The following is a 23,762-nucleotide window of genomic DNA, read 5'->3' on the forward strand; positions in this document are numbered from 1 at the left end:
CAGAAATCAGGAATGCAGACAGGCTCTATCTATCTGAGCTACTGTGTCCAACACACCACCACATGTTGTTATGTTGGGCAAATAAGGATGTTATTCTAATGTATTATTTTCAATGACATGTTTTGCTAAAATAAAGGTTTAAGGAAATACAGGCATGCACCATATTACTACAAGACAAAACAGCTCAATCAAGCCTGATGGTCTTGTAAGTATAAAAGCAAAGTGTGCATTCATTTAATTAAACAAAGCATGAAAAGGTAGCGTAATGGGATAATGTCTTACTGTGGTGTGTGAAGAATCCAATACTTTACCTTGCATGCGGTACAAATCACATGATTGTGGAAGCAGCTCCTCTAAGAGTATAAATTAGGCTATTTGAGAAGGTTTGAATCCTAAGCCACCTGCCTACACATAGTTTGAAGTACAATACTAACATAGCTACTGCAGTAGGTCAAAGCTGTGTGCTGGAAAACCTTGGTAGAGCATGGGTGGAATAGGCATTTTGGTGCTCATGTGAATTTCCTTTCTCTTTTGGCTTCAGACCAATGCCTATTGTCACTTAAAACATATATTTTTTTGTTTTTAATAGATGATAGACTCTAGTGCCCAAAAGCCTGTGTTAGCATGGGCAGCGCCAGAGAGGAAGAGGCAAAGCGAGAGAGTCAACTCCCGTCAAAATCTGTCCATGCGGGAATACAGAGATAAACAGACCAATAAGCAGACCGATAAGCAGACCGTCTGCCTTGCTGCCTTTGGGACAATGACTCCCACTGTTGGGGCGGAGACGCGACCATCTTGTCATTATATACAGTATCTCTAGCAGCGCCATTGAGGACTTTCATCATTTTTAAGTAGTCAACTGCAGTGTTGTAGTACTCAAGCCCAGGACTCGGACTTGACTTGGACTCAAGTCACGATTATCATGACTCATGACTTGACTCAGACTCGACCAGTGGTGACTCAGACTTGGACTCGATCTGTTGTGGCTTTGTCAGAAAATCTATATTTTACATAATTCAACATACTAGCTACAACAGCAAATGTTAGATAGCTTTAATATCTATTTAGGAATACAAATGTGCAAAAGTGTAATGAAACTTTGCTTAAAAAATGGGTGGACAGCTACTGAGCACTACCAAGGGACTCGTGAGTCGACTCATGACTCGAGTATAAAGGACTCGGACATGGATTCAAACACTAGGCACTTGGGACTCGACTCGGACTAAAGGTTTAGTGACTTGACTACATCACTGGTCAACTGGGTGGGACTTCTTATGGGTTAAGGAAGGATCACAATTCCATCCAGGCCATCAGGAGGGATGAGCCAATGAATTATGCTTGTGACTATCCCTTTAAGTTCCCTTTAAGCTCCTGCCATATCCCTTGGCCATGAGACACATTACTTTATCACATAAATATCTAAATATTAATATTGTCAATTGCCTAATATTCTATTTTTGCATATTTTATATTGTTTAAATGTTACGTTTCTGTTTAACGACTGGTACAGTTGCATAATACATTGGCAAATCAGGCGGATACTAGTTGAGGAATCGCCCACTTCCGCCAGCCTACCTATCAGCGGTCAAATTGCGCGCACATGGTCCTTCTCTTCCGCTTCAACATGGCGGCATCCATGGCATCCCAGGCTGTAACAAGAGGACTACGTGGAGCAAGTGCTAAGTACTTATTTCTTGACAAATTAAAGGTACTGACATAATTTTAAATGTTGACAATATGCTTTTCATGACGATTTTACTGTCACTGAGAGCTCGCCAGACTGGCTGCTGTAGCCAGAACAAAATTGAGAAACAGCTCGCTGATGTAACAGTCCATTATTACCTAACCAGCGGTGCAATTGAAATGAAATATCTTAAAACGAAACATATTTCCACGGAAGACAACTATTTTTAGAACACTAGAGCACTGTCATTAGACTTTAATCACGAGCATTCTGCATGCATACTTGCCATTGTACTGCACATAGTGATTTGAGTGTCAAGTGTAATTGACAGTAGCATAGAACAGATGAATAATTAGGTTATTTGTGTGGCAGGCAGGATTTTATTTGGAAGGTTGATCATCTAAAAATAATTAAATGGAGGTGCCTCAAATGTATTAAACGGTAATGTGATATTGATTGACCTCTGTTTTTCCCTGGGTAACTCAGTATTCAACCTTTGACCCCAATTGACTGAAGTGCTTCAATAGCTGGTTGATAGTAATGTCAGCTTTCAAGATGGGGTAATGGTGCAAAGGTTGTTTCCTATTTGTACTTTAAACATTATAATTTATGTAGATAAAGTATCCCTGTTTGACTGATTGTTGTGAAATAGATTATTTTCTGTGCCTACTTCAGTCAGGTCACTAGTCTATAATACACTTTGCTACATATTACATGCATCAGAATAGTTTTACATTTGGTGGATACGTTTTCTAAGAATACAAAATAGTAACGTGTTAGGCCATGAGATTGCAGAGCGGTATGTCAAACATCAAAACGTTCAGCAATATCTGAACACACTAAGGGCAACCAGATTGAAACGAGTTGCATCATATGTACTCAAACTAGCATGTTGTACTTGACTCTGAATAGACTTAGGCACACTTGTCTTATGGTGCTCTGTAATCGAAAGGGGGAGTTTTACTGTTGATGGGTTCGATCCCCGGGACCACCCATACACAAAAATGTATGCACGCATGACTGTAAGTCGCTTTGGATAAAAGCGTCTGCTAAATGGCTTATTATTATTATTATTATTATTATTATTATTATTATTATTATTATTATTATAGTCTAAACAGTGGCCCAGTCAAGCAGGGACCTAGACAGATTGTAGTCGCCTCTTTTAGCTTAGGCTAGTTGGACTTTTGGAGTCTCCTATGTTGACTTTTTCTTTTGTGCTTTTGCACTTTGTGCATCATGACAGATGTTTGCAGAGTTATAGCAGTTTGTCAGTGACACTTGCGGATAGAGAATAACTTGGGAGTGGATGAGGCTTGATGTCTTTGTTTACTGTATCCAGACCTCACTGATATAGAGTGAAACAATTAGAGCAGCTAATGTCGCCCCTACTCCAGCAGTGTTATGTAGTTGTGAGGAACATGTTTTTGAAAGGACTATGGGCTATTTGGGGCCACAGTTTGAAGGTCGCTGAGTGCATCGTAGGACTATTCCTCTGGGCCTCTGCTATTGATAGATACAGAAGGCTATATTGATGTAGTTAAATGTAGGCCTAGTACTGCAGTCTAATTCTTCTCTCTTCTAATATGAAATGACCTGAAATAGTTGCATATGTGTTTTTCAAGTACCCCAGCCTAATTAACCTTACTAAATAATGGAGTCAATTAGCTGTCGTCAGAGTTTATTGCTAAAGCATCATTGCTGTTATGATCATTGTCATTAGTGTTATTTCCCTTTATCTACAGGTGCGATACACGGAGGGCACAGTTGACCTAGTATCTACTTTTACCCACAGTATAGGCTAGTATCTGTCTGAAGCCCCGAACACAGTTACTGACTAACTCACCCTCCCACGACTAGGCTAACACTAACACTAACAGCACTCTCCTAGCATGCGCAGTAGACAGACCACCACCATGGGTACTTGCTGCTTGAAAATCTAGTTTGGTATTCTGTGTATAGTGCTAAGTAAGCATATATTTTCATCTCGTTGGTACTGTATTATGAGACATAGCCTAGCTTTAGTATCTAGGGACTAGCCTCATCTATCAGGAAGAAGGCTGGGATAATGAGAAGGCACACACTGCCAAGTCGTATTACATTGCACATCTTTATATTTTCTTAAAAATCATACATTTTGAAGATGATGCAAGCAACCCTAGTTTCCATTGTGTGTGTGTGATAAATGAGGGATTGGAGAAGGGCAATTCTACAGTAACAGAGTGATGCTGAGACACTTTAAAATGTATGTCAAACTAAAAACAATGATTGCAAAGTTAAACAAACCATACAACTCTATGCACAAGGACTACTTTTAACAATTTCCACAGAACATTTTTCAAAAACGCATTTAGGTGTACTTGAAGAACGGTGCAGATGCAAAGTTTATAACAGAATGACGGTTGGCGCTGTCACTCCGTTACCAAACTTTGCATCTGCAATGTAAAGTAAATGTGTTTTTGTACAATTTCCTGTGGAAATTGTTAAAAGGCGTCCTTGTGCATAGAGTTGTATTTTTTGTTAAAATTTTTCGATTGTATATCATTAATACAGTGAGGGAAAAATGTATTTGATCCCCTGCTGATTTTGAACGTTTGCCCACTGACAAAGAAATGACCAGTCTATAATTTTAATGGTAGGTTTATTTGAACAGTGAGAGACAGAATAACAACAAATAAATCTAGAAAAAACGCATGTCAAAAATGTTATTAATTGATTTGCATTTTAATGAGGGAAATAAGTATTTGACCCCTCTGCAAAACATGACTTAGTACTTGGTGGCAAAACCCTTGTTTGCAATCACAGAGGTCAGACGTTTCTTGTAGTTGGCCACCAGGTTTGCATACATCTCAGGAGGGATTTTGTCCCACTCTTCTTTGAAGATCATCTCCAAGTCATTAAGGTTTCGAGGCTGACGTTTGGCAACTCGAACCTTCAGCTCCCTCCACATATTTTCTATGGGATTAAGGTCTGGAGACTGGCTAGGCCACTCCAGGACCTTAATGTGCTTCTTCTTGAGCCACTCCTTTGTTGCCTTGGCCGTGTGTTTTGGGTCATTGTCATGCTGGAATACCCATCCACGACCCATTTTCAATGCCCTGGCTGAGGGAAGGAGGTTCTCACCCAAGATTTGATGGTACATGGCCCCGTCCATTGTGCCTTTGATGCGGTGAAGTTGTCCTGTCCCCTTAGCAGAAAAACACCCCCAAAGCATAATGTTTCCACCTCCATGTTTGACGGTGGGGATGGTGTTCTTGGGGTCATAGGCAGCATTCCTCCTCCTCCAAACACGGCGAGTTGAGTTGATGCCAAAGAGCTCCATTTTGGTCTCATCTGTCCACAACACTTTCACCCAGTTCTCCTCTGAATCATTCAGATGTTCATTGGCAAACTTCAGACGGGCATGTATATGTGCTTTCTTGAGCAGGGGGACCTTGCGGGCACTGCAGGATTTCAGTCCTTCACGGTGTAGTGTTTTACCAATTGTTTTCTTGGTGACTATGGTCCCAGCTGCCTTGAGATCATTGACAATATCCTCCTGTGTAGTTCTGGGCTGATTCCTCACCGTTCTCATGGTCATTGCAACTCCACGAGGTGAGATCTTGCATGGAGCCCCAGGCCGAGGGAGATTGACAGGTCTTTTGTGTTTCTTCCATTTGCGAATAATCGCACCAACTATTGTCACCTTCTCACCAAGCTGCTTGGCGATGGTCTTGTAGCCCATTCCAGCCTTGTGTAGGTCTACAATCTTGTCCCTGACATCCTTGGAGAGCTCTTTGGTCTTGGCCATGGTGGAGAGTTTGGATTCTGATTGATTGCTTCTGTGGACAGGTGTCTTTTATGCAGGTAACACGCTGAGTTTAGGAGCACTCCCTTTAAGAGTGTGCTCCTAATCTCAGCTCGTTACCTGTATAAAAGACACCTGGGAGCCAGAAATCTTTCGGATTGAGAGGGGGTCAAATACTTATTTCCCACATTAAAATGCAAATCAATTTATAACATTTATGACATGCGTTTTTCTGGATTTTTTTGTTGTTATTCTGTCTCTCACTGTTCAAATAAACCTACCATTAAAATTATAGACTGATCATTTCTTTGTCAGTGGGCAAACGTACAAAATCAGCAGGGGATCAAATACTTTTTCCCCTCACTGTAGATGATCTCTTCAAATAAAATAAAATGTTATTGGTCACATGCGCCGAATACAACAGGTGCAGACATTACAGTGAAATGCTTACTTACAGCCCTTAACCAACAGTGCATTTATTTTTAACAAAAACAACAACAAAAAAAGTGTTGAAAAAAAAAAAGAGCAGAAGTAAAATAAAATAACAGTAGGGAGGCTATATATACAGGGGGGTACCGTTGCAGAGTCAATGTGCGGGGGCACCGGCTAGTTGAGGTAATATGTACATGTGGGTAGAGTTAAAGTGACTATGCATAAATAATTAACAGAGTAGCAGCAGCGTAAAAAGGATGGGGTGGGGGGGCAGTGCAAATAGTCCAGGTAGCCATGATTAGCTGTTCAGGAGTCTTATGGCTTGGGGGTAGAAGCTGTTGAGAAGTCTTTTGGACCTAGACTTGGCACTCCGGTACCGCTTGCCGTGCGGTAGCAGAGAGAACAGTCTATGACTAGGGTGGCTGGAGTCTTTGACAATTTTGAGGGCCTTCCTCTGACACCGCCTGGTATAGAGGTCCTGGATGGCAGGAAGCTTGGCCCCAGTGATGTACTGGGCCGTACGCACTACCCTCTGTAGTGCCTTGCGGTCGGAGGCCAAGCAGTTGCCATACCAGGCGGTGATGCAACCAGTCAGGATGCTCTCGATGGTGCAGCTGTAGAATTTTTTGAGGATCTGAGGACCCATGCCAAATCTTTTCAGTGTCCTGAGGGGGAATAGGCTTTGTCGTGCCCTCTTTACGACTGTCTTGGTGTGTTTGGACCATGATAGTTCGTTGGTGATGTGGACACCAAGGAACTTGAAGCTTTCAACCTGTTCCACTACAGCCCCGTCGATGAGAATGGGGGCGTGCTCAGTCCTCTTTTTTTTCCTGTAGTCCACAATCATCTCCTTTGTCTTGGTCACGTTGAGGGAGAGATCTTGACAGATCTATTGTGGTATTTTCTGTTACCCTAGTGTTATTGAGAACACCACTAAGCCTAACTCTTAATGAATCAGAGCTCAGCAGTTTTTTCTCCAGATTGTATTCTAGCCAAGGGTGTGTTAATAATTTCCCTCTGCTTCAGGGGTTAAAGCGCCCCTAGCCTCTCTCCTTGTGTTCACACTTCATCTACATGCAAGCCTCTCTGCAATCTTCAGGAGCCTGGACGTCTGCCAGCGTTCCAAACAATTGATCGCTTTAGTCTGTGACAGCACACATTAACTTTAGCACCACTACTCTCCCCCAGTGGTAAACTTGTGCAGAACTTCTAATCTACGTTTTCTGGCTGCAGCACCTGGTTTTGATACCCTCTCTCGCTTTCTTTTATGGGCCCACTGCCGAAGGGTGGCACAGTATTGGAGCCCGTGCAGGATGACTGACTGGCAGGTAGTGTCACAATGGAGTCTCATCGGCTATGACAGTCGTCCGCTCCACAGGGATCTACATTTAAGATGATTTGTCAATAACAATGCGCAGGAAATCGCAATATTTCAGATGGATGGTGTATGGGGGAGATAGAGGGATAGGGGTGTTTTCTTCTCATAAATCAAATCTCCTGAATTCTTGTCTGCACAGTGAGATAATCCTCCAGCTGTTTTTCACTGTCGCTGAACCGTGCTTAATTTGTAAACGTTTGCCACGTTCTTTAAGGTGTCACAGTTCTCTGGCCCCGTAGTGCTGCAGCCCAGCATCAGTTTGAGTGGGAAACGGCAGGGAGAGAGGAGCTCAATGAGAGACCGTCCTGAATATTTTAGCATGTGGGTGGGGGCTGCGACGACTCTGGTTGCTGGAACTTCAAACGACAGGCGGCTTCCCCATCTGTCTACAGCAAGAACACATTTACATTTCCTCCCTGCGAGGGATACAGTACACCAAGTTAGCTATAACTGGATTTAAATATCATTTCGCCAAGGTTAATAGCCATTTCTGTAGCTCATAAGAGGTGTTTAGGCTTTTTCAATAATTTAGAAGGGCTGCGATCATTCTGAATTTGGCAGCCTCCAAAGCAAGAATGTAATGAATGAATGCACACATCAACCCAGTCAATTCAGTTATTTTCTACTGATGATAATTTGGTTGGGAGATGCTGGGAAACGGCAGCAGTTGAAATGGAAGGATGAAGAGCAGTATTGTAAGCACCTTTTTTAAGGATATAGGCTACTCTAGGGCATTGACCTTCACTAGGCCTAGCCTATGTAGCCTTTTCCTCTTGTAACAGGAGTCAAATGTTCACACTTCCGTAGCGCCCAGGTCCTGCACAAGTCATTCCAGTATGATAGGAGTTCACTTTGACAGATGGAGCATCCACACCTCCCTCCTCAGTCTTATCTTCCCTCTAGACCTGACACCTGCAATTACGTCACCCTATGACGTCTCTTATTAGCTGTGATAATTGCTAACTGTCCTATCTGTGGAGACCCAGAGACTTGGGTTTGTTCTGCAGCAGATTAGGCCCTCCCGTCCCTCATATTGCAGATGAAGCAAATCTGTGATCTAAATCCTGTAGCCATGCTCCACTGCTCCTGCCTCCTCATTCTTCCCCTCTCTACCACAGCACTGCTCCCACCCCAAACAGGCAGACGTTATGGTTCGCGCCCTCCACCACGGCCTAATGGAGCCTACTCCAGATCTGCTCTAACTCCCCTCATGGCCGGGGCATGACCTTGGCTTACACAGGCCAAGGACTTCCACTACAGCTCTCTAGAAGAGGGTAGGAGGCAAAGATGAGAGAAAGTGAGATAGGACAGTGGTGATTCTATCAGTTTTGGCTTAAAGCATGAACACTTCCCTGAAAATTGAAATGGAATCCATTATCACCCTATTGAAAGGGGAGTGTCTGTCATCAACATTTAATTAGTCCATTAATCTGTTTTTTCAGAATAAATACTGATCTGAATTAGGCTCCTAATGCTTCATCGTGCGTGATTTTACTACATGGTTGGTTTTATGTGGGGAGTTACAGATGATTCACATTGGCCTGTTGATGCTGGAAATTCAAATCATTCTGCCTTTCTGCCCCCATTTCCTTAAGTGTAGGGTATGTGTCGCCACCATCATTGCTAACTAGCATGCAGTGGCTGTCTAATTACAATACAGCTCATCTTTATGAGTCATAACTAATAGCAAACTGCCTCCTCATTAGCTGGAAAACATTTAACTGCAATCAGGACATACAATGGTTTTTATAACAAGTCAGTGTTTACCGACATTTTGGGCTCTGCTCTTGTAAATGGATCAGGATTCCAATCCTCTTTAAACTCTACCCGGATGGTTAGCTAAATGGAGGCAAAGGGCCCGTGTTCAAAACCTGAATAGGAACCAATCAATTAGGTACAATTGGCAAACTGGCAATGTGTTAATTTCTTAAACATTTTGATAATGCCCCTTAGGAGAATTCCAGTTAATTAACTGGGAGACCATCCATTGGCGCTAATTAGCCAGAGTCATTTCAAAGGGTTAGGGTCTGGCCATGACTAGTAATGAGGATTTTAACCCTGGGAGACGTCTGGGGACACCACTGTATTAGAAGAGATTCAGAGCTGTAGACACATCCTCTGTAAGCTATCTGGCTGGCTCTAAATCCATTTCAGAAGAGGAGAGAGAGAATAGCCGAAACATGATATAGTACAACCTTTTTAGGGGTTTTTGTTTAACAAAGATATAAAAACATGAATGAGTATGCACTTTTTTTGTGTAGCATGTAGACCCGGTGTTGAACAAAGTAGTGTGGCTGAAGGCAGAGTCTTACATTTTGGTGAGACCTCCTTTAGTGGACATGAATGGAAATATTAAATCAAAATCCTATTGTTTAAAGACCATTTAGTTGCAAGATGTCCTCATTCCTCTCATTAGGTGTTGTGTTTTGGCTATAGCCTGCTGTACTGTACAACTAGGCCATCTCTTCCCTTCACCCCAAAAAATAGTCATTTAGGAGACCTTGAAAGTGTTTATCATTTCAAATAGTTTTTTGGAGAAAAGAGACGCCTTGACTAGACTCCCATAAGCTCCTCTTCCTATTCCCAAAGCTATGCCGGGTCCATGCAGATTTGCTCATGAATATGCTTGTTAAAAAATGTGTATTCCCTTGTGGTGGAAAGCAGCTGCGGTTTTTGTTTTCTGCAAGGACTCTTATAGGAATCAATCCCCTATCGACTTATTGAGTTTCTCTCTCTGTGCTCCTAATGGAGGGGCACTATGTCCAGCCTCTGAGACATGCTAATGATGATAGCCTTCCCTGAGAGGTTCAGAGCACAGGGCCATTGAAGGGCCATATTCATTCTTTACTGCTTTAATGCAGCCGTTGGCCCTTAATGGAGCATGCCAGAGGCTTGTTTTTTTATTCATACATCGAAAAAGTTCAACATAAGCACTCCATGAAATAATACCTCTAGATTTTGCGTCTGAAGAGTGAATGAGTGATGATGTTGGCCTCTGTCCAGGTGTCCTAATAAAGTATTGGTTTTCCTCCCTGCCGTTTGCATGGGCTCTTCACCCCATCCATCACCAGAGTTCTGTTCTAGAAATGTCGTGCTGTGTTGTGTGTCTGGTAACGTTCCTTCGTTTCTGTGTGCTATTGCTACATGCAGGATTTCCCTCCCCTCAATCAAAGCATGGCCTAAACTAGGGAAATAGCTCAGGCCTAGCCTACTTCATGAGACGTAGCCTACTTGACGAGGCCTTAAGGCCATTTTGTGGATTAGAAAGTGATGTGAGCTATCAGTGGAGTGCTCCTGTTCTATATAGTAGGCCTAGAATATACACTGAGTATACCAAACATTAGGAACGCCTTCCTCATATTGAATTGCACTCGGGGCATGGACTCTACAAGGTGTCAAGTGTTTCACAGGGATGCTGGCCCATGTTGACCCCAATGCTTCCCACAGTTGTGTCAAGTTGGCTGGATGTCCTTTGGGTGGTGGACCATTCTTGATACACACGGGAAACTGTGGAGGGTGAAAAACCCAGCAGCGTTGCAGTTCTTGACACAAACCGGTGCCCCTGGCACTTACTACCATACTCCGTTTAAAGTTTGCTGAACCACTGCCATTTTGTGCCACTTGAAAGTAAGAGCTGAGGGTGCTTCTGAGTCTGCTTAAAGCCATATGCCAGTTCTGAGGTAGGAGTAGTGTGCTTGCTGCCCTGACTCTGTCCTTTCACGCCACTCCTTGGTGGTGCATCTGTGACACTGCACAATTTAATGCAGCTGCTGCCACAGCACTGTCCTCTGCTCTCTGCCTTTGTATGGGGACAGACAGACCGACAGACTAACTCTGGGTGCGTTACAGAGAGGAGCCGTATGGACCGCTGCAACACATGCTTCACTCAGCACATTTGGGTGCTTTAGGCATTTTGTTGGTTAATTATATTCATTTTTGAATGTCAGTTTCTTTTAATGACTTTGGTAACTTACAGTATGCGTTGTTGCATTTTTCCCCCGGTTGTGGCATAACTTAGAGCATAGGGCCGAGGCCCATATCATATTCATTCACTTTTAGGCTTTATATTCAGGTTGTTTGATTGGCTGTTTGATGATCGAGGATAAAATGTTGATATTCTAGTAGTCAAAAGATTGTCAAAAAACAGTCTGAAAGAAGAAGTTATAGCCTATATATTGGGGTCGGCTATGAGCTTAAAGTAAAAAAGGGTAATCTTTGTATCTTGAAGTGCTTTGCTCTGACATTTTGTGATCACTGGCTGAATGTCAAGATTTTAGCTGTAAGCCTGCTGAAAGCAAAAATCTCCCTCACAGAATATCGTGGTGCTTCAGTAGTCTTTACTTTTATTGGTACTTTTTTCTCTCGCTTGAACTTGGTGGCGAGATCTTTTGCTGTACAATTTCTGCTCATACTTTGGTGTGAAGACCAATGTTGATGGTCAGACAGGGACAGTGTTTGATAAAGGAATTATTTTGTTACGGTATTTGTCCACAAGAGATTAGCCTAAACCTAATTGATCCAAAACCTCCAGCATAAAAAAAACAACTAGAAACCCTATTGGCTATGTTAATGGAGACCTGTGAAGTGTCTAGTCACTGCCTGGCTATAGCCTATTGAGTAAAAGACTGAGGAGAGAGCACTAAATGTGTTCACTGATGCATATCCTCTGAGGTTAAGTTTCTCCCGCTCTAATTTCCAGTGACAGAGTTATGGCCTTTCATGTTTTATGGCTCCACCGCTCAGGAACATTGTCTTTTTTTCATTTTCACAATGAATGAGACCTTGGTCGTGTCCGAATACCCATACTAGAGTACTACATACAGTGCATTTGGAAAGTATTCAGACCCCTTACCTTTTTCCACATTTTGTTATGTTACAGCCTTATTCTAAAATTGATAAAATTAATTTTTTTACTCATCAATCTACACACAATACCCCATAATGACAAAGTGAAAACAGGTTTTTAGAAATCTCAGCCAATGTATTAAAAATAAAAAACAGAAAAACATTATTTACATAAGTATTCAGACCCTTTGCTATGAGACTCGAAATTGAGCTGCGGTGCATCCTGTTTCCATTGATCATCCTTGAGATGATTCTACAACTTGATTGGAGTCCACTCGTGGTAAATTCAATTGATTGAACATGATTTGGAAAAGGCACACATCTGTTTAAGGTCCCACAGTTAACAGTGCATGTCAGAGCAAAAACCAAGCCATAAGGTCGAAGGAATTGTCCGTAGAGCTCCGAGACAGGATTGTGTCGAGGCACAGATCTGGGGAAGGGTACCAAAAAATATCTGCAGCATTGAAGGTCCTGAAGAACACAGTGGCCTCCATCATTCTTAAATGGAAGAAGTTTGGAACCACCAAGAGTCTTTCTAGAGCTGGCCGCCCGGCCAAACTGCGCAATCGGGGGAGAAGGGCCTTGGTCAGGGAGGTGACCGAGAACCCGATGATCACTCTGACAGAGGTCTAGAGTTCCTCTGTGGAGATGGGAGAACCTTCCAGAAGGACAACCATCTCTGCAGCACTCCAACAATCAGGCCTTTATGGTAGAGTGGCCAGACGGAAGCCACTCCTCAGTAAAAGGCACATGACAGCCCGCTTGGAGTTTGCCAAAAGGCACCTAAAGGACTCTGACCATGAGAAACAAGATTCTCTGGTCTGATGAAACCAAGATTGAACTCTTTGGCCTGAATGCCAAGCGTCACGTCTGGAGGAAACCTGGCACCATCCCTATGGTGAAGCATGGTGGTGGCAGCATCATGCTGTGGGGATGTTTTTTCAGAGGCATGGACTGGGAGACTAGTCAGGATCGAGGGAAAGATGAACGGAGCAAAGTACAGAGATCCTTGATGAAAACCTGCTCCAGAGGGACAACTACCCTAAGCACACAGCCAAGACAACAATGGAGTGGCTTCGGGACAAGTCTCTGAATGTCCTTGAGTGGCTCGGCCAGAGCCTGGACTTGATACTGATTTGAACATCTCTGGAGAGACCTGAAAATAGCTGTGCAGCGACGCTCCCCATCCAATCTGACAGAGCTTGAGAGGCTCTGCAGAGAAGAATGGGAGAAACTCCCCAAATACAGGCGTGCCATGCTTGTAGCGTCATACCCAAGAAGGCTCAAGTCTGTAATCACTGCCAAAGGTGCTTCAACAAAGTACTGAGTAAAGGGTCTGAATACTTATGTAAATGAGTTATTTCTGTTTTTTATACATTTGCAAAAATATAATAATCTGTTTTTGCTTCGTCATTATGGGGTATTGTGTGTAGATTGAGGAGGAAAAACTATTTAATCCATTTTAGAATAAGGCTTGTAACATAACAAAATGTGGAAAAATTCAAGGGGTCTGAATACTTTCCGAATGCACTGTACTTAAACTGCATACTATTTACTCATCTTACGTACCATTTAGTAAAAAGTATGCCACGGCCGCAACGCAGTAGTGGCTCCTGATTGGCTGAATAGGTTTGGCGGGGCCGAGTGCGGGTGGGTTTTTCCAAAATCAAGAAATGCATTGCATTAACCTGCTTGATAATAGCTAATTTCCAATTTGATTAATTTGTCTTAACTCTGAATAGAATAGGAATGGAGTTATAGGCCTACTCAGGCTGGTTATAGGCAGCCTATCACATTCCACCTATACCGTAGCCCATCTATCCTATTTAAAAAAGGACTGAAGACAGAAACAGATAATTTGGTTCCATTAAAACATATTTATTAGTGAAACCAAAATGCTGTTATATATGAAATCAAATAGCCTATTACACACAACAAAACTTTTCAAATATTCAAATCAAAAGGCTATTACACAGAAAACCATGAAAAGAACTCGGGCCTATCACTCTCAGCCCACCTCTTCCAATGCATTGTGGAAAAGTATGCCTTGAATTCTACTAGATGAAGAGCCGAAATTAGTATACTATTAAACATGACATTTTTGCATACTGAGAATGCGTCATGCGTGATTGCGTTGTTTCCCCCCTATTCGTTGATTTCGGGTGCGCATCCCCCATATCTAATTGATCAGCTGTTGTCAAAGCCTAAATGAGTATGACATCCGGGCATTTAAAGTATACTCAATTTTCTAAATGTCGCATATTATTAAACTTAAAAAAAAAAATGTATTAAACTTTCTCAAACCATCTCTCTCTCCACTCTCTCCTGTTTCTCTTTTCTCTCATCCGCCTCTCTCTCTCTCTCTCTATCCAACTATCTCTCTCTCTCTCCCATTTTCTCCCACTCTCTGCCTCAGTGGGTAGAGGCTAGATGTGAGTAGTGTGTGGATGTGTGCGTTCCATCTCTGTGAGTAGTGTGTGGATGTGTGTTCCTTCTCTGTGAGTAGTGTGTGGATGTGTGCGTTCCATCTCTGTGAGTAGTGTGTGGATGTGTGCGTTCCATCTCTGTGAGTAGTGTGTGGATGTGTGCGTTCCATCTCTGTGAGTAGTGTGTGGATGTGTGCGTTCCATCTCTGTGAGTAGTGTGTGGATGTGTGCGTTCCATCTCTGTGAGTAGTGTGTGGATGTGTGCGTTCCATCTCTGTGAGTAGTGTGTGGATGTGTGCGTTCCATCTCTGTGAGTAGTGTGTGGATGTGTGCGTTCCATCTCTGTGAGTAGTGTGTGGATGTGTGCGTTCCATCTCTGTGAGTAGTGTGTGGATGTGTGCGTTCCATCTCTGTGAGTAGTGTGTGGATGTGTGCGTTCCTTCTCTGTGAGTAGTGTGTGGATGTGTGCGTTCCATCTCTGTGAGTAGTGTGTGGATGTGTGCGTTCCATCTCTGTGAGTAGTGTGTGGATGTGTGCGTTCCTTCTCTGTGAGTAGTGTGTGGATGTGTGCGTTCCATCTCTGTGAGTAGTGTGTGGATGTGTGCGTTCCATCTCTGTGAGTAGTGTGTGTGTGTTTGGGCCCTAACTATGACCTTCCTTTGCCTGATAAGTAGGAGTATATAGGACTGTGTGTCAGTTTGTGTACATGTGTGCGCAGGCTGCTGGTATTTAATAGCGCCTGGTAGGTTGTCTCTAGAGCACTGATGAAGATAATTACTGTAGAGCGAGTGTCTCTGGGGAGGGCAGCCTCCTGCATGCAAATCCTCCACTTACTTCTCTCTCTCCTGGGGCAGGCCTGCAACACACTCACAACTCACTCCCCTACTACCACCACCCTACATGATTTAGCCTACACATGACTTAGCGCTGATTTAACAACTTTGACTTAGCAGTGACTTGACAATGACTTAGCTGTGACTTACAGCACTTTACTGCCAAAGTCAAACAGGAAATTAAATAGAATTAAAGAAAGGGAATCCTGCAAAAGCTCAAACACATGTGCCAGAGAATAGGAATGGCAAACATATAAACGCTCTCACGCTGTGTTGTCACCATACCAGTATTGCGATACTAGGACGTAAGGAAACAACCATTTCTTGAGAAAAACAGTTCTAATGTTGGAAAAAACAGCCTTATGTTTTCACGCTGAGTCACTGTTATGATGAGTTCTCTGGTATCAAGGAATTCAGGATGCAAGAATATAATTAAACACTTTGATGGAGAGTTGATACAATGTATTTAATATACGGTACCGGATTCAACATAACAAGTTGCACGTGAATTGCCCCTTGCTATTTGAATGATAGACACAGAAAATCTCTCTAATGGAATCTCTGCTTGCTTTGCAAGCTAATTCTATCCAACAGTTGCCAACCATTATTGGGTGTCAATCCCAGCTACAATAGTATCATCTTGCCCCCAGTCAGGATATTCCATCACGTACCCATTCTAAGATTAACACCAGTGTGGCTGGGTAAAGTGTGGCTTTAGTCCTTCCTTGGTATTACATTGGTATGTTGGTCTCTCAGTCAGTGTACTGGGGATAAAGTGCTGTTGGCGTCCCACTCCTCTATTGTTTGTCACAAGGTAACTGTGAGTGCCTGGAGGGACACCGCCAGCCCCACTTTGCGTTCAGCAGCTGTTATTTTAGGATATTTTCTCCTTTTCTCCTCCCTTTTCTCCCTGTTTGGTGACAGAGAGGAGTCTGAAGTGTTTTCTGCTCCCCCCTCCAACTGTTCACTAGGTACACTACATCTGCTTTATTTAAGGTGGTGTTTTTCAAGTTAGAAAATAACTTTTTTTCTCCTCAGCAGACTTTGTCAGAACTTGTCAGGTCAGATTAATATTGAGCTCCACTGGTTTTATTGTGCCATCCCATGCTAGCCTGTTAAAGATCTACTCAATGTGTGAAGAACTCTCAAGGCGAGGTTAGCTCTGAAAAGCAGCCCATTCCATCCTAAAGAAGTCTCCTTTCTGTTGAGTCCTCAGAGACCCAACACCACTTCTCCTTTTACAATGTTATTATTTTTAAGAGGCAGGTATTATTAGGCCTCAACACAGTAGGCTCTTTCTGCTGACTTCATAACACTCAGCGTGTGCACTTGCTATAATATAACACACACACACACAGGGCTCTACAGTACGACCATTTTACTCACATATGCGCAACCTGGAATTTTCATGTGCTCCTACATTTCTTTGTGTGCGCATTTTTTGTGTGCTCCGTGTAGCAAAGGTCAGCGCAGAGCCCTGACACACACACACACACACACACACACACACACACACACACACACACACACACACCAGGGTTTCCGTTATCCTGTGTTTTTTGTTTTTATAGAAAAATACGATAAATAAAATGGGCACCGGCCAAGAAGAAGAAAAATCCCATAGCGAAATAATGCTTTTTAGCCTATTCATTGATGTAAATACATTTGACCGGTCATGCTTATCGGTCTATAGGTTAATTTGCATCATTTTGTGGAATTAAATTGGCCCGTGTGTATATTGGTTATGTATCTTATTTATCACACACATACAGCATACAGATACATAGCCATTGAGCGGTAAATCTGTCAGACAGCGTGAGAGCTGCTGCTACAGCATCTCAAACAGCAGATGCATACAGTACATAGGCAATGGAAGGCAGGCTTCATCAGCGCACCACACACCACTTTGCAATGAGCTGGAGGCAGTATGCATTTTGAAAACATAGACTTAACTGTTGGAAACCTGAATGTTTTACTACATATTATGAGGCATGTCTTACCTTGCTTCAAAGTAGCCTAGCCAAAATCAGACCTTATCCGTGGAAGCAGTTATTTTGTTTAAATTTGCTTTCATTGTCCAGTAGCCAAAGCCACAATCCTAGTCATATTAACAACCCATGCTAGTTGTTGCATATTAGATCTCCCCTCTTTCTACGTTTCTAACGGATATTTTCATTTCCGTCACATAAAACCACTGGCTTTTGACAACAGTGTTTTCACGCTAATTGCATTATGGAACGAACATTCGCTCGTAGCTTACTGCCTTGTGCGCATTGCTGCGCTAATAATGTTAATAAATACGTTTATCAACATTTTGAGCTAAATGTTCTGATCTGTTGTATGAGCCTCATTGCTTTTTAACGTTTTTGGGATGTAGCCTAGGCCTACTGGTTGGATGAATTTGGGATCTATCGTCCCATAACTGTCCCAGAGTCAGTTTGGAATAGGCTATTTCTTTCTCGACAAGCTGACCAATAGAATAGGTAAACTTTTCTACTATGGGCGATAGTAGATTGACATAGGCTAGTGATTTTGCTGTTCGTTATTTGTCTTGTTGGCTGTGGAAAACTAAATGTGGGCATTGGAATTCGGTAGGAAGGACCACACATTGTTGCATCCTCGACTTGCATGTTCTGTTAAAATGAATTACCATAATCTAAATGTGATTTTTGCCATTCTTAGCACTATGGGTGGACGCCCTAATAAGGTTACGCACCCAATGCATATGGGTTCGGTACATTTCTCAAATGTCCAGTAAATTAAAATGGTGCCGGTCAACACTTTCCTAATGTAAACCCTGACGTGCGCGCACACACACACACACACACACACACACAGCTAGTGTTCAGACTACAAGGTGACTGTTAGAGGAGGGAAGTGTAGGGAGTCCCAGAGAACCTCACACTAGTCCAATAAGGAAAGGACAGGAAACTTGTTTCTGCTTGCCTCGTGGAGCTTTGGGACATGTTCCGCTAAAGTGAACTGGACATGAGAGAGAGAGAAGGCACGTGGCACCTTTAAACAAGAACATGGGCCAGACATTCACAACACACAACTCACCCACTCACTCTAACACACAACACTGTGCCCCCACTCACTTTATAACATGCAACATCTAGCACTACTAGATGAGGAACCATCCATCAGACTGAATACTGGTTGTTGCTGTGTTTCTAAAAATACCCCAGAGAAGACTCATGAGAGGGTCTGCTCTGCTCTGTCTGTGGCTTTCAATAACTTAAGTGTGGGTGAATGCACTGCCCAAATTAGGGCAACAGAAGGGTTTTGAATGGAGGCCGTGTAAGCGAAAATAAATTCATATTAAATGCTTTTGTGAGGCTGTATAAAAATCTGATGCCCTGCCATTGATCTGTTATACTCCAGTGAGACAGACTGTCTGGCCATCATGATTGTAGGATGGGGCATAGTGCCACTGCCATGGGAACTGATGTGTGGTCTTGTTTCACACTAGAACGTCTGACACCCCCTTCAAAGAAATAAAACATAGGCATACATGTGAAACTCACTTCCTTCCAGGCAGAGCCACAGGAAATGACCCACATATGCCCCTCATTATTCAGTGATGTGAGGGAGACCAATCAGCATAATGCTGTACCTTCTATGGAAGCTTGGCTTTTCTGCCCTAATGAAGTCTCCAGTGCTCCTTACCTGGAAGGTGGTAGCAGTGAACAATGCATGCTAATACTATACTACGCCGTCGCAGAAAGGTAAGGTTACTCTTAACATGATTCATGCTTTAGCCATGAATCATGCCGTTGACCAGAGAGGGCTACGGATGATGTACCTTCTATGAATGCACCTATATGCTACCCTTTTCTTCATAAACGACTTTGAAATCAAAACTAATTGAATGGATAACTAGAAAGGTAGATTTTAACATATTGATTTCAATAAGCCTTACTGTAGGCTAAGTTATTGATGTTCCCTCTACCATGTAGACTATAGCCTACTCTAGATGAGTATAGACAGAGTGGGTTTGGGCTTGTTTCCTTGCTCACTTTTTGGAGGTTAAGCAGGGTCAGAGTTCCTCCCCTCAGCGACGTGGCCTAGTGCTCTCAGCCCGTATCCCCATTTTCTCTTTTCTCATGAATGATGGAGAGCTCCCAGGCAGCTCTGTTTTGAGAGCTTGGCATTGTCAGACCACTTTCACCACTAAGTCAGATGGCAGAAGCCCCTCCCCTCCCACCCCTCATCTGCATCAGCCTTCAGCCAACCCTTCCTTGTCAGGATACCTTTTTTAATGGCTGTCTGAAATATGGCTTGTTTGATCAGCCCCCCAGACTTTGTTGCACTTGAGTAGGCCTTCATTATTCATCATCAGGTCTTGTAGTGGATCAGGACAGGATTACACCTTCTGGTCCACACACAAGCGCTTAAGCAGAGACAGAATAAGTTATTAATAAATTATTTATAATTTGCACAAATAACCTTGAGTCTTGGAGATGATGCACAGTATGGTTTGCTGTTTTTCCAGAGGCAGAATATCTGTCATGTAACTCCTGCAATGCAGAAGTTGCCTATAGGCTAGGCTATGCTTGAGTCCTCCTATCAGCAGAGGAATGTAACCACAATTACCCGCTCCATGACCAAGATACTTGACTCTACACAGTCGTGTCTTTTAATGTCACAATTAAGAATTGCAGCAGCCTATAACATTGTTAAGGAAAACAGACTGACTGCACTGTGAATGCACACACTCAGGGTAATGGGCCGACCTGACAACACTAAGGGAGTCTAACCTTAACACAAGTGTCTCACATTAAAACCCAATGTCTTTTTAATAGTGCCAACAGCTGGAGCTGACAGCCTTGCTGCATTTGCTGACTGAGAAAACAGTTTTAATACAGCCTAGGCCTGTCTGCCTGTCTCATTATGGGGGAAAGAGAGGGGGATGGAGAGGGGGAAAGGAAAAAGGGAGGTGGAGAGGGGGCAAGACTGAGAGATGGAAAGGGAATGAGTGCACTCTGGAGAACTGAATGTGAGTAAGACTTAATCAGAAACACCTGCACTTCAGGTATGGCTATTCCTCTAACCGAGAGTCAGTCAAACCTTGATAAACATCTGGGCTGTATTGATCATTCCTGAACATAACTAGATGGTCAAACAGCGGCTTGTGCAGTGTAAAGCCATCTTTGCGCATGTCGGCTTAATTTAAAACTTGTCGTAGAGGAATGACATTTTCAGGCTGGCACCAAGGATACCAACATGCCTGTCAATCTCACCTGGCTCAAAGTTGAGAGGTTGACTGCATCACTATTGGTCTTTGTGCAAGGTGTTGATGTGTTGAAGGTACCGAACTGTCTGTTCAAGCAGTTGGCACACAGTTTGGACGGCCACTCATCGGTACAAGACATGCACAGTCCCGAGGTCCAGAACAGAGGCTGGGAAACGCACAGTATTAAGTAGAGCCATGACTACATGACTCTGCCACCCCAGGTAAGCTAGTAATAAAACTAGATAAAAAAAAGAGAACTACACCATACGTCACAACGGGGACTGTGAAGAAACACAAAGACATTTGTATGTTTTTTTGTATTGTATTATGTAGTGATATGTGATACGTGGTTGTCTCGCCTGGCTGTCTTGAGATGGATTCACTGGCTGTGGGTTGCTCTGGATGCTAAATGACTATATTTGTAATGTAAATGTAGTGCTATGCACAATATGATGTATTTTATTTGTTGTGTTTTGATTCCTGTTTGGACCGCAGGAAGAGAAGCAACTGCCTCAGCGGCAGCTAATTGGGGATCCTAATAAATACTACTACGAATCACAGAAAACCTGTTTAGTGTTTGTCCCTAGTAGTACTCTCTTTCAGGGGCATAGAAAACCAAGTTGTATTGTCATTATATTCAAGTCGTCATCAACAGCTGCGTTACCTGATTTTGGATTCCTAGTGTTTAGCTAGTTACTTCTTCAGTGAAATACTTGGTTACTTTATTAGAAAATGTCAACCATTCTCTCTCTGTCTCTCTCGCTCTGTCTGCAGTGTGCACGGCTGAGTTCCAGGCGATGGCTGAACCTGCAGGAGTACCAGAGCAAGAAGCTGATGCAGGAGAGCGGGGTGACAGTCCAGCGCTTCTACGTGGCTGACAATGCCCCCGACGCCCTGCAGGCTGCCAAGAGACTCAGTGAGTGGCCATCACACTAACACTGCAGAGTACTGACACTGCCATTCACACTAGAACTATATGTACAATATACTCTTGGCCTGCATAAAGCCAAGGTTAAAGGAGTGGCATTTATTTTGTATATCAAACAAAACCTGTGTAGATTGTGGTGTTTCTGTACTGCAGTTTGTTTGAGAAGTGTCCTGACACTGTGACTCTGTTACAGCTCTCTTTACATAGCAATCCCCCGCCAGCCCTCTTCCAGACGTGCAAATTGCTGTGGTTCAACCTGTCTGAAGTGTTATCGAGTTTAATTGTGTTTGTGTGAGGTGTGTTTGGGAGCGGGGCCCACGGTGATCATGCAGGCTTGATTCTCATCACCCCACTCAACCATGTTAAATTTTTTCCCCCACTTTCTCTTTTCAGTTTCTCTTTCACTCTATCTCTCGGTCTGTTTTTTATCTCTCTCTCTCTCACACACACACACACACACACACACACACACACACACACGATTTATAATTCATTGTCCTTGACAGCCCATCTCTAGCACATTGTTGTTGGCCAGTGAGATGTTGGGCGCAAAGGGCCTGCCTGGGGTGTTCTCAGTGGCTTGGCGTTGATGCAGGCCAAGATAAACGGAGGAGGAGGTGTTATATCTCTCAGTGACAGCCCCAGTCATGCTCTCGAAGCGCTGAGAGAGGGGGCCAGCCGGTTGGACAGGGCCCAGATACTGAGCCCTCGGCAGACCTCCTACTCTAGCCAGACCCTTTGGCTGCTGTAATCTCTGGTTATCTCTACCAACACAATGGGCTGTCCTGCTGTCTTATAGTGGCTCTATAGCTCTCTCTCTCTCTCTGTGTGGGCCTGTGAGGCCTCAGTGGATTTGTGTCCAACTGCTCTTGGCTCAGTTTAAAAGTGAGTGAGTGGCTACTGATGCCTCATTAGTGCATATACACAGTTTGTGCACTATGTTGTGTGTGTTACACTCCCTGGCCAACTCGGGTCATGTGAGTGGACGTGTGTAAGAGAGAAGCTTTCTCTTTAATGTGCTTATTTTAGTTGGAATATGTACTGAGCTGCCCTGCTCCCTGTAGACAGAGAGCAAGTCTGTGTGAGTCTCTAGCTCCAGACTCAGAGCCCAGTATCAGGGTCCCTCTGGAGAGGACCAGGGGTTCAGCAGCACCATGGGGAGTGGAGGTGACCAAGCACTGTGAGCCCTGACGCACACGCATACTCTCACTCCCCAACACCCTCCCCTCTGTCGGGCTTACTTACCCATGAAGCAGTGGACCTGACGGCTCATTTGGAGCTGGGCTATCTGGAGGTCCACTCATGTACAACCGAGTAGAGAGACTCTCTTTAAAGTGGATGATGATTGATTGTGGCATTTACCATTTAGGATAAATAACTTAGGTGCTTTTCATCTTGGATTTGAATCAGCAACTGCTTTTAAAAGATTAAAGCAGCGGTTATGGATTTCTGATGTGTCATAACGATTGCCATATCCATGTTTTGGAGCGAGGGGACTGAACAGGGAGTAACACAGATGGGCAAACCATAACTAGCCTATTGCTCACGTAAAGTAGACACATTTATTGGCCCCCTCACTGGGACTGCTGAGTACTGGATGACTAAAGCACCTCTGTGTTCCAGAGGGTCACTGTGTGACTGACTGACACAATGACTCCTGCCCGCTCAGAGCAAATGACCCAGCAGCACCTGTCCCAAACACAGCCCTGGGGGGCTGTAGATTTTAAAAGCCCTCTGCACTGGTCAGTAATCTAACTGTCACAGAAAGGCAGCTCTAACGTGGCCCTCATCAGTCACATTGTGCATGCGCGCCAGGGTTTCTGTTAGCTGGTAATAGCTGGCTTTTGCCCCCAAAAAATAAATGAAAAGATGATAAATAAAATTGGCGCCGGCCAATTGTCCCCCCCAAAAATAATAATAATCCCATTGCGAAATAATGCATTTTAGCCTATTAATTGATTTGAAATACCAGTCGATGTAGTGTGAGAACTGCTGATACAGCTCAAACCGCTGTTTGTTGCTGCTGAAGTGTTTTAATAAGCCTAATCATTGCGCAATAATTCTAAAGGCAATCTCGTGAAGAAAAAAAACAATGGCCACGATTAAAAAGATACAATTTTATGAACATTTTTCTACGTACTATGAGGCATGTCTAACCTTGCTTGAAAGTATCCTAGCCAAAATCCAATCAAACGTGCAGGCAATTATTTTAT

At 43.3% G+C, this 23,762-nt stretch overlaps 1 protein-coding gene across 1 annotated transcript; it reads left to right on the forward strand.

Moving 5' to 3' along the window:
* Nucleotides 1-1,581: 1,581 nt before the first annotated feature.
* Nucleotides 1,582-21,537, forward strand: LOC311125362 (succinate--CoA ligase [GDP-forming] subunit beta, mitochondrial-like; the record flags this gene model as incomplete). The annotated part of the gene is made up of 2 exons (XM_084199411.1): nt 1,582-1,708; nt 21,396-21,537. Coding segments are annotated over exons 1-2 (250 nt in total), but the record flags the coding sequence as incomplete, so codon positions are not given.
* Between the last annotated feature and the right edge of the window lie 2,225 nt (nt 21,538-23,762).

Source organism: Coregonus lavaretus (assembly GCF_964263955.1).
Source record: "Coregonus lavaretus genome assembly, contig: HAP1_SCAFFOLD_7772, whole genome shotgun sequence".
Lineage (NCBI taxonomy): Eukaryota > Metazoa > Chordata > Actinopteri > Salmoniformes > Salmonidae > Coregonus > Coregonus lavaretus.